This window comes from Paramormyrops kingsleyae, chromosome 1 (assembly GCF_048594095.1).
Source record: "Paramormyrops kingsleyae isolate MSU_618 chromosome 1, PKINGS_0.4, whole genome shotgun sequence".
NCBI classification, from domain to species: domain Eukaryota; kingdom Metazoa; phylum Chordata; class Actinopteri; order Osteoglossiformes; family Mormyridae; genus Paramormyrops; species Paramormyrops kingsleyae.
Genome location: NC_132797.1, coordinates 4,150,582 through 4,164,641, shown reverse-complemented (window position 1 = coordinate 4,164,641; position 14,060 = coordinate 4,150,582). Strand labels below are relative to the sequence as shown.

Here is a 14,060-nt window from a genome sequence, read left to right as displayed (position 1 = left end):
AAACCCACCTTCTCTTAGCTATATCATTCTTCCCTTTGCTTTTTGCACTGAAACTCACTGAAAAGCAGCTCTGGGCGGATCATTTTCAAGGAAATCTTCTCACTATGTGTCACTTGAGCTGGACAAGTTGCTAATGTTATTCATGAGTCTTTGTACGGTCAGCTTATAGAACTGCGGCGGGATGGTACGGCATGGCGTCGAGCCGCGGCGGGAGGGTACGGCATGGCGTCGAGCCGCGGCGGGAGGAAAACGCATAAGGGCAGACATGCTAGAGGCATCAAGACGACTCTATAGCTATATAACTATAAGTTTTATAGTTTATATATTATATATTACACTTTGGCTTAATTCTTTTAGTCTATTTTGGCCATTTTTTTCAAGGACATTGTTCAAATGAAATGTATGCAGACGTTAGCATTTTGTTATCAGTTTAGAAGGTATGTAATAACTGTATGTAATTAAGGATGACATTTGAGAATGTTTTGATTAAAATAGAAGTGTCCTGGTCGTTCTTATCTTTTTAACCCAAACTCTGTGTGCGGTTCTTCCTGTGGTTTCCTGGGGGTGTTAGAATCTCCCTTTGTGTGGCTGAATGCCAGGCCCTGCTCCCTGTACGGCTGGAGCGCCACATTATACATGGGGAGGCTCCCACGAGATGGGCGGGGGTCGCTTTGCCATTCCGCCAGCGCCTGCCTTTTGTACGGGATGCAAATTTTGATGAGGGATGTGCAGTGTGAGTGGGGGGGTGGGGTGCAGGAGTCGCAGAATGGAGGGAATTCGGAGGATCATCTTGCTTTTCCTGAACGAGGGTGGAGGTCCCTATCTGGAATTTTTAGGTCGGCTTATATCTGTTAGACTTGCTTCCCTTTGACTGGATTGTGCTGCCCTTCTCTAAGTTTTGCGTTTACAGCGGTTTAAACACTGTGAATGAGGTGTTTTTTTTGGTAGGGCTCCCTTTAAATAACTGGTATGAAGCCCTCCAGTTCCAGCTTGGCCTGGTGGCCAGTGAGGTTACCTATCTGAACAGTGCAGCTTTGTTTCTATGGGACAAATATGATGGCATAATAAGATGATTAAGTTTCCACTTCATGTGTTTCAAATTTCTATTTCTTTCTGGGTGGTGTGCAGCTCAGGGGGTTATGAATCTGTGCCCATGTCTGGAAGGTTGTGGGTTTGAATCCTGTGGCTGGCAGTGTCATCGTTGGGCCCTTGAGCATGACCCTTAACCCCACCTGCCCAGGGATGTTGGCTGGCGCGACTCTCTGAATAAGAGGCAGCATTTGGGTTTAAAGCACCCAGCAACACATCAAGAGCTGGGTGATGGTGATGGAGCGTTTTCTCCGCCCCCCCCCGCAGAGATCCGCACCCAGCTGGTGGAGCAGCAGAAATGCCTGGAGCAGCAGACGGACATGCGTGTGCAGCTCCTCCAGGACCTGCAGGACTTCTTCCGGAAGAAGGCCGAGATCGAGGTGGAGTACTCGCGCAACCTGGAGAAGCTGGCTGAGCGCTTTATGGCCAAGACGCGCAGCACCAAGGACCACCAGCAGTACAAGTGAGTGTTTGGGGAGCTTTTTGGAGGATCTCATCTAATGTTTTAATGTGTTGTTGGTCGACCTTAAGGCTGTAAAGAGGCCCATCTTAGTCATATCGCTGGTAATACTCTTCCTGCATCCTGAGACCTGAGCTGAAGTTAATAGCATGTGACTCCTCCTGCCATTTAAAGATGTCTGTTCCAGCTATGAATAAATGATTATGAATCATTGAAGCTCAGTGTCCCACAGAAGCTTTGGGTAATGTCCCTCCCCCACATTGCTGTGGTTAACTATCTGCTGTAAGGATGCTCTTCCACTCATGTTGCACTCTTCCGAGGTTTTGAGGGGCAGGTCAAATGATGCATTTTGTGGCAGTTTCCATATGGAGGGATTAGAAGACAAGGCTCTGTTTTCAGGGCTTGTCATTTACATCCACAGCAGGGCTTTTTAAATCTGGATACCGTAGCAAATTTATCATGCAAGGGTCAGGGTACCTCCACCGTGAAACCCTGTGTGTGTGTGCGTGCGTGTGTGTGTGCGTGCGTGTGTGCGTGCGTGCGTGCGTGCGTGCGTGCGTGCGTGTGTGCGCGCGCGCGTGTGTGTGTGCGCGTGTGTGTGTGCGCGCGTGTGTGTGTGTGTGTGTGTGTGCGTTTGCGCGTGTGTGTGTGTGTGTCCGTCTCCGTCTCCCTGGAGCCGGCAGTCTCGGCCTGCAGTCTTCGCTGGGTCCATTCTCCGTAGGTGCAGTCCGCCTGGAAAACACATTTGCGTTTTATTTGCACTGCGGGGGGAGAAAAGTGCCTAGAATGAAAAGGCCACATATGTTTTCCTCAGTCTGCATATAGACTGGGGGAGGGAAAAAAAAAACCATGGCTTTAGCAGATGTATCCACAGTCAGTGTGGGGTCCTGATCCTCCCAGTTTTTCTTTGCAAAATAATAAAAAATAAAAGACAGGCGATGCAGTGTGTAGAGAGGGTGTACAGATTCTTTAAAAAGCTTCTTCCACAGAACTAAATATGAAAAGCAAACACCCCCTGTCTGTGTTGGTGGGACCGAGTGGTCTCTGTCGGTCTGCTAAGGCCGCTCATTTCGGGGTGTATTTACACAGAGGCCTGCTGGCTCGCACGTCCCCGGCGTCCCCGCACGTCCCCGGCGTCCCCGCACGTCCCCGGCGTCCCCGCACGTCCCCGGCGTCCCCCCACGTCCCCGGCGTCACCGCTAGACCCGCGCAGCTGTGTGCGCCATGGCCACTGAAATCGCTGCCTAATTAGCTGTCATTTCCACGCGGCCAGACTGCTGCTGATCAGTGTGTGTGTTTTTTCTTGTTTTGTTATTTTTTTTAGTCTGAATGTCGTAATTCAACTCAGGGGGGGCGGCGGGGGGGGGGACTTCTACAGGGCAGGACGACTCTGGCGGCGGCTGGCCAGGTCCAGGGGCCCCAAGGGGACCTCAGCTCAGGGTCTCGCGTTATTATTTTTCTACTTGTGATGTGCGAGTGGATCCCTGAAGATCGCGCTCTTCTGGAGCGTTCCGTCAGCTGCAGGAGATCTTTCCCCCCCGAAGACGCCTTCGGAAAGGAGACGACCTCAGTTTATCAGAGAAAAAGCAACAAGCCCAAAGATAAAACTGCTTTTTGCAGCCTGAGGTGTATCCCTGTGCGGACCGGGGATCGATCTTCTGCGGTGTGATGAGACCATAGCGGCAGATTCCCTTCCATCTTCTCAGCTGCGAGTGTGACGTATGAAGGCCGGAACAGTGCCGCCCGGGACAGAACCGGGACACGCCGGAGAGGGAAGCTCCTTCCTGCCAGGCCTGTACTCCACCAAACCGGTCACTAATCATCAGGCTCGTAATTAGTGAGCTGTACCAAATATGGGTTGGTGTGCGAACTAGTTTTTCACATTTCTGGTTAATGCAGAAGATCATCCCTGGCTAGATGTTCAGACGATCCCTGTTTAACATCTGCATCGCAGACAGACGCAGAGGAAGTCGAAGAAAGAGGGTTTGCTTATTTTTTTTTACATCGGGAAGTGGAGCCTCTCGCTGTGTCCCCGTAAAAACTTTTGCTTAGTTCTTTCAGCAATTTTTGCATGTAGTGTATTATTTTGTGAGACGTCCCTTCTCACCCCAGAGACATGCACTGCTAGTCACAGCAGGACAGATGTCCTTTTAAGAGTTTTTCCCCACATTTTTCCAAGCACAAAACACTCAGGAGAAGTAGCAGAAAGTCACGCTCTAGTCCTCACAGATCTGTCTGCTTCCCGCCCACATGACTGCCTGGTGTTCTTGGTGGTAGAAAGATTTGAGGCACACAGCTGGACAGGAAATCTGGGGGCCTTTTATTTCCTGTGTGGACGCGTTCATGACTTTTTTTCCCATGATGCACTGGTCGCAGCGTTTCTACGAGCCTTGACACAGCGGCCACATCCTGCCTTCAGGAATGGTGCCTTATTGCCTGCCTGGGAGTGTTGACTGTGCTGGCGGTGGGGGGGGGGGGTGCCACAGCAACGAGATGGCATGAATTATGTCTGTAGACCAACTCGTTCGACTCTGCGACTTCTTCTTTATTCAGATTTTCCCCACTTTAGGATTCACACCAGCCAGATCACGGTTTGTAACCCATAATCATATGGACTCGTTTGCATTTTGACATCGATAACCCCAATAACCAAAGTGCTATATTAAAATGTCAGCTCTGCCGATTAGGCATTCATATAATTAGGCTTCAATATGCAAATCCAGCAGGTGGCGAAATGAGTGATTTCACAGGCTTGTTAAATTATCGCACATCAGTTGCTGAATCAGTAGGTTTTGTTTTTCTTAATTTTAGACCAATGTCTCTCTACCCAGTCCTGCCCCCCCCCCCCCCCCCCCCCCGGTACAGGTGTGATTGGGAGGTAAGAGGGAGGGAATATATGGGCTGTCTAGGATTCGCCAAGGACTGGATGGAGAAGCACTGATTTAGACTTTGCATTTTAATCCTATTGGGTAAAATAAGTCATATGGAAGATGGAGGGATGAATGGTGATGTGCAAATAGGCCACAAATAGGCTCCGAGTCCTGCCAATGAAGGTTACCCTGTGGCTAAAAGGACCTTAGACATACTGTGCGGCAGTGTGGTAGCCGCTAGCATGCTAACCTCATTTACTGCTCATAGGTTTGCAGACTGAGAATGTTAGCCAGACGTAAACCTGATCTCTGGCAAGCGTCTATTAGTCCTGACACAAAAGCCGTGTCAGACTGTAGTCGCGCCAGGAGTCGCGTAAGTACGTATTCACTTCCCGAAATTCCATCCACCACCTTGGTGCTGACGCAGAACCCATGTGTTTTCTCCCAGGGTGCATCAGCCTATTCCTCGCAGTGGGTTTTGCTCCGTCGGGCTTGCATACTGCAGGGGGTGCCGTTTCACATTTGAATCCTGCTGAATAATGTACCTACCATTTTTTGCTCTGAGTCCCCGCTTGTCCTGTGAGGGACAGTGACCCCAAGCTGGATCTCCGTCCTGGGTCACCGAGGACGGTCCTCGGTGCCTTTTTTGGCCGGTGCCCATCACAGCGTTCCCCTTGCAGTAGTGAGGTTTTTCTGAGTGCACGTGATTCCCTCCCCCTCCGTCATGATTACAGGGTTTTGCTGTGAGGCCGTCCGCAGTACTCAGTGCTTCTAATTTCACAGCGCATGCCTGTTCGCCTGTAGAAGGACTCTCTAATTACAGAGACGTGATTTTATATTTCCTAGTTTATGAGAAATCCGGTCTCTCTGGGTTCTGATGCTGGAGAATCCGATCAGAGGCCCAGACCCAGTTTACTGTCTGATCCAATGCCTCGTTTCAGCTCCGCCCGCTGAGTCTGTACCCTGTTGAAGGGGTTCTGGTCACGGTAGCATCAGTAAGCTTAAAGATCCCAGGCCATCTATTGAATTTGGCAGAATCGTCCATTTTGTGGTTGTGAAAATCAAACCTATCATGCAGGTCGATGGGAGACAACAGAATGCATTCAGAACGCAGTGCTGTAGACACACTGTGTGATGATGTGGAATAGCAGTTCATTGTGCATCCATTTTCTGTACACGGTCCGGAAGCTAGGAGCCCAAGGCAGGGAATAACCCAGGGTCAGGCACCAACCTACGGACAGTTTAAAACCTCATGAGCACATGGGGAGATCATGCAAACTCCACACACATGGATTCAGGGCAGTGACTAGAACCCAGCTCCCAGTGGTGTAAGGCAGCGGTGGTAACTACTGCGCCACCCCTGCAGTTGGTTGTAATTCCCTTTTTATTTATTCACCAGTTAAAAAAAAATGCAGCAGAGGGTGTTTTTTTCTCTTTACTCCAGTCATATGATTTCTGTCTTTCATCCCAGCTTGTTTTCTGTTTTTCCAGTTGAAAATAACGGCGCTTCCTCATGCCAGGATGTTTTGCTCCGTCGGTCTATTTCGCCCCCACACCTCTGATCCCCGTGGTTCAGGGACGGGGCCGCACAGCTGGAGGGTGGTCTTTACAGTGGGGTACAGTGGCCAGTGCTTCCTGGTCGGCAGTGATGTGCCTGGAGCTGGGCCTCCATGCAGTTCTGCTGCGTTCTTGTCTCCTCCAGGCTGACAGATGGTTTTGGCTGGACATCCAGAGGACATATGACAGGGCACATGGTGGTTTATTTTGCCTTTTATTTAACATAAGTTCAGGAAAAAAACTCAGGGGATTGAACCAGTGACCTCCTGATTACAAGCATGAGCTGCTGAGTCACACACCCTCGTGAGTGTGAGTGTGAGTGAGAGAGTGAGTGAGAGTGTCATTTTGACATTGCAGGGTCCAAAAGAATGGCGAAACTCAATTTTATAAAAATCTGTTAGTGCTATCAAAAAATGCCCAAAGTCTTATATTTCGTTTTGGTTACTTATGGTTAAGATTAGGGCTGGGTAGGGGTTGAGGTTGTCGTTGTTGGGATTCAGGTTTTTCACATTGGCATGAATGGAGAGTCCCCACAAAGATATGAGTGCAAACGTGTGTGTGTGTGTGTGTGTGTGTTTGTGTGTGTGTGTGTGTGTGTGTGTGTGTTTCCCACCCCCTTCCTTATTTTTTGATCTTCTCACCTTTTTCTTCAGCCCAGTTCCAGTTCTTTGCTTTTATCTTGTCTAACAGACGTCATCACCGTCCACTAGAGGCAGTAATCCAACCCACAGATAGAGGTCATGGACAGAGATGACAGTAGACCAGGCCGATGAAGCTACAGCTGAAACTGGTTAACCTTGCGGTGACTTGCTTGTGCCGGTGTTCAGGCCGTTTGGGCGTGCCCTCCTCTGCCCTTCTGCTGAACCCAGAGACAAAAGTACTAGGAATTCCAAGTCAGGAAGTGTCAGTAAGCCCAAGCTGTTTGTTAGGGAGATTTTGACTGTTGAACACAGATCCTATAATTACTGACACTCATTTCTAATCCCCTTAAGCTGCTGTGAAGTGTTTCTCTTTATCGTGATGTTTCTGCAGTTACATTATTGCATTGCTCTCATTATCCTCCCCTCAAACCCGTCTGCGTGTTCAGTCAGATCCAGAGCGACCAGACTGGCGTTCGCTGTGGAAACGGCACTCCGACAAGTCTCTTTTTTTTTTTTAATATCATTTCCACTTGAAGACGTTCCGTCTGACCACTGCCTGCCCCGTTTAGGTCCTGCTATAGTTCGCTGCATCCCTTGGGAGGCAGGGGGGGGTTTGGGGGGGTGTAAAAGACTATATGTTTCATGTGGGCCGTCTGCGGGCCCCGGAATGTTCACGCAGCATTCCCGGGAACACCAGACGCTTTGTTGTATGCCGGCCGTGCGGTTCCTCTAGATTCAGGAGCAATTTTTAAGCAGTGCTGCGATGTGTCTGGGCTGGTCCGCCCCCCCCCCCCCCCCCCCCGCTGCTGTACGTCGATGGGGTAAGCCTGGGCGTAATTCACACCTTAAGAAAACAACTTTCTCACAAAAACCCGCTCACTAAGCAGGGCACCTTCTGACCGACAGTCTGCCTTCCTGGTTCCCGTCGCTCTGGATTCTGCCTGACAGTTTGTTTTCTCTTATTTTAATTGTCATTTTTATTAAATGTGTAAAAGCATGTTGACGGACCCCGCTGTTCTTTGTAATGGTACGGCCTGGACAATAACAGACTGTGTGCTGGGTTCACATGAATGTCACTGGGCTGGGAACTGGGATCTGTTCTAAAGAAATGCCTCACTTTGAAACCTCCACTGAGCTTTGTTGTGGTTTTTTTTTGTTTGTTTTGTCATACTTCTCCAGGAAGGACCAGAACCTTCTGTCACCGGTGAACTGCTGGTACCTGCTGCTGAACCAGGTGCGGCGGGAGAGCCGAGATCACGCCACGCTCAGCGACCTGTACCTCAACAACGTCATCATGCGCATAATGCAGGTCAGCGAGGATTCCACCCGCCTCCTCAAGAAGGTAAGAGCTGCTCCCCGCTGCCCCCCTCAGCCTGGCTCGGGAATAGTTCAATTCATTTTTATACAGTGCCTTTCACAACAGTCACCCCGAAGCACTTGACAAGAGTGTGTGGCAGTTCATTATAACATCATTTATACAAAATGGTGCATCAAACAGGAAAAATGAGAAGAATGAAAGAATGCCAGAAGACCACAGGCAGCAGTATATACAGTAGTATCTCCGCATTTCCGCCAAGTGTCACTCCTAGGGTGTCCACTTGTCCGGATTTCATCCCCACAAACCACTTCTCCAGCCCTCTGTGCAGACTGCTGTTAGGTGTCCATCTTTTAGCTCCCTTGTCCGCCTCTTTGATCTCGTCTGCCTCTTAGCTAACGTGATTATGGCTAAAATGTCAGGAAGCGTCGCCACAATGTCAAGACCTTCTCTGGGTCGGATCTGTGTATGAGTTTTGTCCTAGTCACTTTTCTCCGCTACAGTTTAAGTAGGATGCCCGCAGACTTAGAAGGAATATTAATTAATTAGAGAAAAGGCACGGAGCTGATTGTCTTGGCAGGCGCCGGGTTGCTGTAATTCTGCAGAGAGTTTAGTTGGAACGGGGAGATGGAATTTGGAGGCGAGTGCCACAGAAGCTGGTGTTTTGCTGATGTCATCGGCTGAGTCTTGGCGTGACGCCGGTGATGTTGGGACAGCACGTCCCTCAGACCCGCGCCGTCGGGGGAGCGCTTGGTGGGGTCTTTGCAATGCTTGAATTCGCCTGGCTTGTGTGTCAAACCTAGTCGCCAAGATTTCCTGGATTCATGCCCCGTCTTGTAACCTGTCAACCTTCCCTGCAGGAACATAAACATTTTCGCTCTGTCCCAGTGTATTTAATTAAGAAGTGTGATGTGATTATCTGCATTTTTTTTTTTTGCAAGTTAACTTTTTAGATGTTGCAGATCATTTTAATTTCTGTACCTGCTCATGTTCACTCTGCGAGCATGAGTGGCTAAATCTTTTATCGGTCTCTGAATGTTTAAGGACTGAACGTTTGATCTGCATGCCTTTTGTACGCGTTAACGGGGCACAGTGATGGTGTTGGGAGAAGGCCATTGTAAACTACATTCAGAGAGGCTCCAGCATGGCTTAGCCATTTAATGAGCGAAAAGCCACCTCTTTGGTCCCAGAGGAGTCTCTGCACCTGATGTGTTCGTTCTGAAGAACCCTGGAAACGTTTCTATGGGGCATTTTTTTAGCTGCTGTATAGCATAGTTTTTTTTCCCAGAACCAAACCTCTACTGAAAGCTTTCTGGCCCGTAAAGTGAAGCATGTTTGAGAGGGTCCAGTCTGTGCTTCCATTGTGCCTTTTACTGTCTCAGGCACAACATGCTGCCTTGTTTCCTGTCCTACGTTTCAGAGTGGAGAGCAAAATTGACCCTTGACCTGGATGCTCTTATACACACCTTTCAATGGAAAGGTACATTGTGGGAAAAAATTATTTCATTAGGTTTTTACAGCATGTGTTTTTTTTTTTTTGTTTTTTGTTTGTCTCAAATTGCCTGTCCCCATCCCCATAAAATTTTAAGTTTGATTGCTCTTATAATGTATTTTTGCCAGCATGCTGTATATTTAGGTAACTGTCATCCTGATGCATTCCTTTAACAGTGGCTAAGCTACTTTACTCCCGGGGCGTGTATCACAAAGCTGGATTTCTTGCTTAGCTGGATAACTTGGCAGATTTATGGTAGTCTGGGGTAAATAAAACAAAGATAAAGTCCATTTAAACTAGGGCACCTTAAATCCAACAAGTTATCCGGCTAAGCAAGAAACCCAGCTTCGTGATTCAGGCTATTCGTTTTTTCGTGTTCGTCTCATACTCAAAGTTTCATTTTAATAACGTTTTGACCCAAAGGTCCTTGTTCAAAAGGTCTGTTCTAATCCACACATGAGGCCTGGACTCCTTACTGTGTTCAGACCCCTTGTTGTTTTTGTGGCTCAGCTTGTTCTGGTTTCCTGGGCTGTCAAGTGTGTCTAACGATCATAACGATCCCATCAAAGTGACCTCTCCACATAGGGGCCAATCCTCTCCGTTCCCCCCCTTTAACGAGGCGCTCGGCAGACGTCCCGACGTGCCCACACCGGGTGAGAATTAACGGGAATTATTTAATAAATGTCTAGAGTGGCTCCTTAACAAGTCCCACCCGGCACTCGGGGGAAGCGATGGAGCCAGCAGGGAAGCTTGTAATCGGATCATAGCAGTTTTCTGGCCATCCCATCCAAAGAAGCCCACTGTGGCTGAAGCAGTGCTTCTCTGGCTAATGAAGTGAAGGCCATGGTTTGTGGTTCTGTACGAGTGGGAATGTCACTGCCCTTCAGTGTAGATGTCCATTAGTGTATATATATGTCTTTTGTGCTTGCCTGCTCATTACGGCAGCCCCACTGAGCTACCTCTGGCACCCTGCTGTTTACCGGAAATTTCCCACCCAAGGCCGTTTAATTGAGCATTGTGTCACTGTTGCATCCTCACAGATGACATCCAGTGGCCATTGTTACTGACAGACCACATAACCTTCTCTGAAGCGAGTAATGGGGGTTGGGGCAGGGGGTGGGGGGGGGCAGTGTTTAGGCACAAATCCCCCCCCCCACCCCGTGTGTGGAGTGGGTTATTCCGAGTGCACTTTCATGGCCCGATCCATGAGCAAGCTCATTACAGACTGTACTGCCTTAGATTTTCGCTTGAGAGGAACACTCTCTAGCCTCCAAATGCTCTGCACATTGTTCATCAGAATAGGTTTTAATTTAAATAAAATGAATTGCTTTTTAGGAAACGAACAAAGGGTAACAAAACAATGCTATTTAATTGATTCATGACCTCTCTGCCACTTTAAACAATTCCTACTTAGAATCCAAGCACATTGTTTTAGCCAGACAGGCAGACGGAGTTAGTTACAGCTGAAAGAGCAGGTGGTCTGAGTACTGGGGGGTCCCTGCGTGTCTGGCCATCCCCGTAAACACCCATGGTCTCTTGTTTTGTATTGATACAAAGCTGAGGTACTGGCTTTAATCATCATTTCTCCTGCTCGTTGTCATACATCGGGGATGACTTGAGACTGAGGCTTGTATGAGTCACCCGTCACAAAGCAGTAAATCTTTGGCATTAAGACGAATCACCGGCAGGTTCCCTCACAGCCAGGTGGATCATCATCTCACTTATATCTTCAACTGCTTGTCAGGTGAACTCACAATTCATCGTGTCAGTACTAGGTTCGACACTCACTGTCAACCGAACCTCTCATTTGTTTCCAGAAGTCTCTCTCGCTCGCTGAACTTGTGATCTTGGACTACTGTCCAATGGCTCTTACTCGCGTGTGGCTACACCTGTGCAGGTATGTCAGATGGACTCCTGTAATGTAGGATCCCTGTCCCGGGGGCTTGCTGGTACCTTTGAACGCTGTACCTGTGATTAGAAGGTTGTAGGTTCGAGTCCCGTGGCCAGTAGAGTGATTTCACCTTGAGGAAGCAACTTGATCTTCAGTTGCTCCAGGGACAGAATTACCCTGTTTTTACTGTTGTGTGTCACTTTGGATCAAAGTGCCTGTGAAATAAATAAATATAAATGTTAGTTCTGATCCCAGATGGATGCTGGGCGCTTGGGAGTAGAGCAGAAATATCATGTTGCAACTGGGGTCCTTCAGGAGGTCATTGCGTGAGATTTTACCTAGGGGGGGCACCCCTGAAGCCATTCCTTGAGTCCACAGTATGGAGATGCTTTTACTCCACCCCCGTTCCCTTCTGTGTTCTTCCAAGGCTCCTCCAGCCAATTGTAGAGAGTTCCTTCAGACCCATAGATGGAACATCCTGAAGGCTTTCCTCTGTCCTCCACCATTCAGACGTGCTTGCTCTCTCCCTCATGCACGCACACGCCAGGACCTCTTCCGTTGGTCTGGAGGATACGTGGGTGTACATTACAGTGAATGGGTGTCATTAACTCGGTGAATGAGTTATAAAACGGAGACGAATGGAAGTCTTTCACCTTGGGAGTCATTCCGAAATACAGCTACGATTGTTTCAGTATAAAAGATTAATTGAGTTTCGCACTGTAAATGATTAAAACTTCAGCGAGACACACGTGCGTAGTTTAATTCCTCTTAACTAAAGACAGGGGAGTGTGTTTATTTTCATTGCCCTAAATTCAGCCTGTATTTATGACATTAAGCATTGAGAGCAATGCCGAGGGCGTCCTGCTCCTCCCAGTGGTGTGGACGAGGGCTAAGTGGGATTCTTTTTGGGTATTTACTCCTCTTTCTTGGCGTCTTGTTACTGCCAGCGGCAGGGCAGTGCCCATAAAATGAGATTAATGCTCATGTAATCATCAAAGTGTGCATGGTTTTGAGCCGGTATGTAAAGGAGTAGATTGGCGTGATTTCTAATGGTCGGGGGTGGGTGTACCACAGCCGAAATCCTGTAATCTGACCCCCACATAGACTCATAGCGTTCCTCAGGAAAAAAAACACTGAAACCCACAGCTTACATCTCTCCTGTACAAGCGAAGGCTCGCATTCTAATATTGGCAGGCAATGTGGAGATGCGTATACAGATGAAATCACTGATTTCCTTTTTTCAGACCAAAGACATCACCTTTCAGCTCCAGGAGGACATGATGAAGGTCCTGAATGAGCTATATACTGTAAGTATCCCTCTGTTTGTGGCTATTAACCCCTTCTTCACATGTCATCATTTCCTGATGAACATCACACCGACTCTGATTCTATGGTTTTGCTTCAGCGCCTGCATTGGTTGCAAGAACTAATTGATTTCTTAAGTTGTAAGGAAAAACTGTACGCTCCCTCAGGATGTTGCTTTAAGGAAGGTATATTTGATTTTTTTTCCCTAGGTATGTAGACTTGGGAATATTTTGACTCTTGAAGCTCTGAAAGACACACTTCCATTGTGGTTGTCAGTCTTTGGGAGTCTTAAGCCAGTTTTTTTTATCTCGAGGGTCTCGAGCCTTTAAAATTCACTGCCTTTCTTAGTAGTAAATCCCAATCTGCTGGGAATAGTCAGCTAAGCGACAGCACCAGGAAAGAATCACAGAGAGTCTTACTTTGGCCCAGCTACAGGCCGAGATGGAAGATATAAGATCTCTGGGTTTCCGTTTCACCAGAAGCGAGATGTATCTATTGGGGAACTGAGGGACATTTTAACGTAGAGCTCTGCATTGTTCATTCTGCTCCAGACAGACAAGCTATTTTTGCAGGGAAGCATCTGACCAGCTGTGTATCAGAGTAAGTGAGATAATGGTTAGTCCCCAAATCTTGGCAATATCAAGGAATGACCGTGTGCCTCAAAGGTAAAACGTAGCTGTTGTAAGCAAGACGATAACCATTAGGAGCCCTTTGAGACTAGAATAAAGGGCGTGTCGCCTTGTTCCCTTGCTGCCAGGCGACATCGCCTTGTTCCCTTGCTGCCAGGCGACATCGCCTTGTTCCCTTGCTGCCAGGCGACATCGCCTTGTTCCCTTGCTGCCAGGCGACATCGCCTTGTTCCCTGGCTGCCAGGCGACATCGCCTTGTTCCCTTGCTGCCAGGCGACATCGCCTTGTTCCCTTGCTGCCAGGCGACATCGCCTTGTTCCCTTGCTACCAGGCGACATCGCCTTGTTCCCTTGCTGCCAGGCGACATCGCCTTGTTCCCTTGCTGCCAGGCGACATCGCCTTGTTCCCTTGCTGCCAGGCGACATCGCCTTGTTCCCTTGCTGCCAGGCGACATCGCCTTGTTCCCTGGCTACCAGGCGACATCGCCTTGTTCCCTTGCTGCCAGGCGACATCGCCTTGTTCCCTTGCTGCCAGGCGACATCGCCTTGTTCCCTTGCTGCCAGGCGACATCGCCTTGTTCCCTTGCTGCCAGGCGACATCGCCTTGTTCCCTTGCTGCCAGGCGACATCGCCTTGTTCCCTTGCTGCCAGGCGACATCGCCTTGTTCCCTTGCTGCCAGGCGACATCGCCTTGTTCCCTTGCTACCAGGCGACATCGCCTTGTTCCCTTGCTGCCAGGCGACATCGCCTTGTTCCCTTGCTGCCAGGCGACATCGCCTTGTTCCCTTGCTGCCAGGCGACATCGCCTTGTT

The 14,060-nt window shown here is 48.8% G+C and overlaps 1 protein-coding gene across 3 annotated transcripts in view; it reads left to right on the top strand.

The window, feature by feature from the left end:
* LOC111833288 (SLIT-ROBO Rho GTPase-activating protein 1) overlaps positions 1 to 14,060 on the top strand; it is a 68,302-nt gene that overhangs the window by 22,495 nt on the left and 31,747 nt on the right. For all 3 annotated transcript variants that reach the window (XM_023791424.2, XM_023791425.2, XM_023791423.2), the window contains exons 3-5: positions 1,357 to 1,552; positions 7,797 to 7,959; positions 12,560 to 12,622. In XM_023791424.2, coding sequence (XP_023647192.1) covers positions 1,357 to 1,552; positions 7,797 to 7,959; positions 12,560 to 12,622 — 422 coding nt within the window. The remainder of the gene's footprint in view (positions 1 to 1,356; positions 1,553 to 7,796; positions 7,960 to 12,559; positions 12,623 to 14,060) is intronic.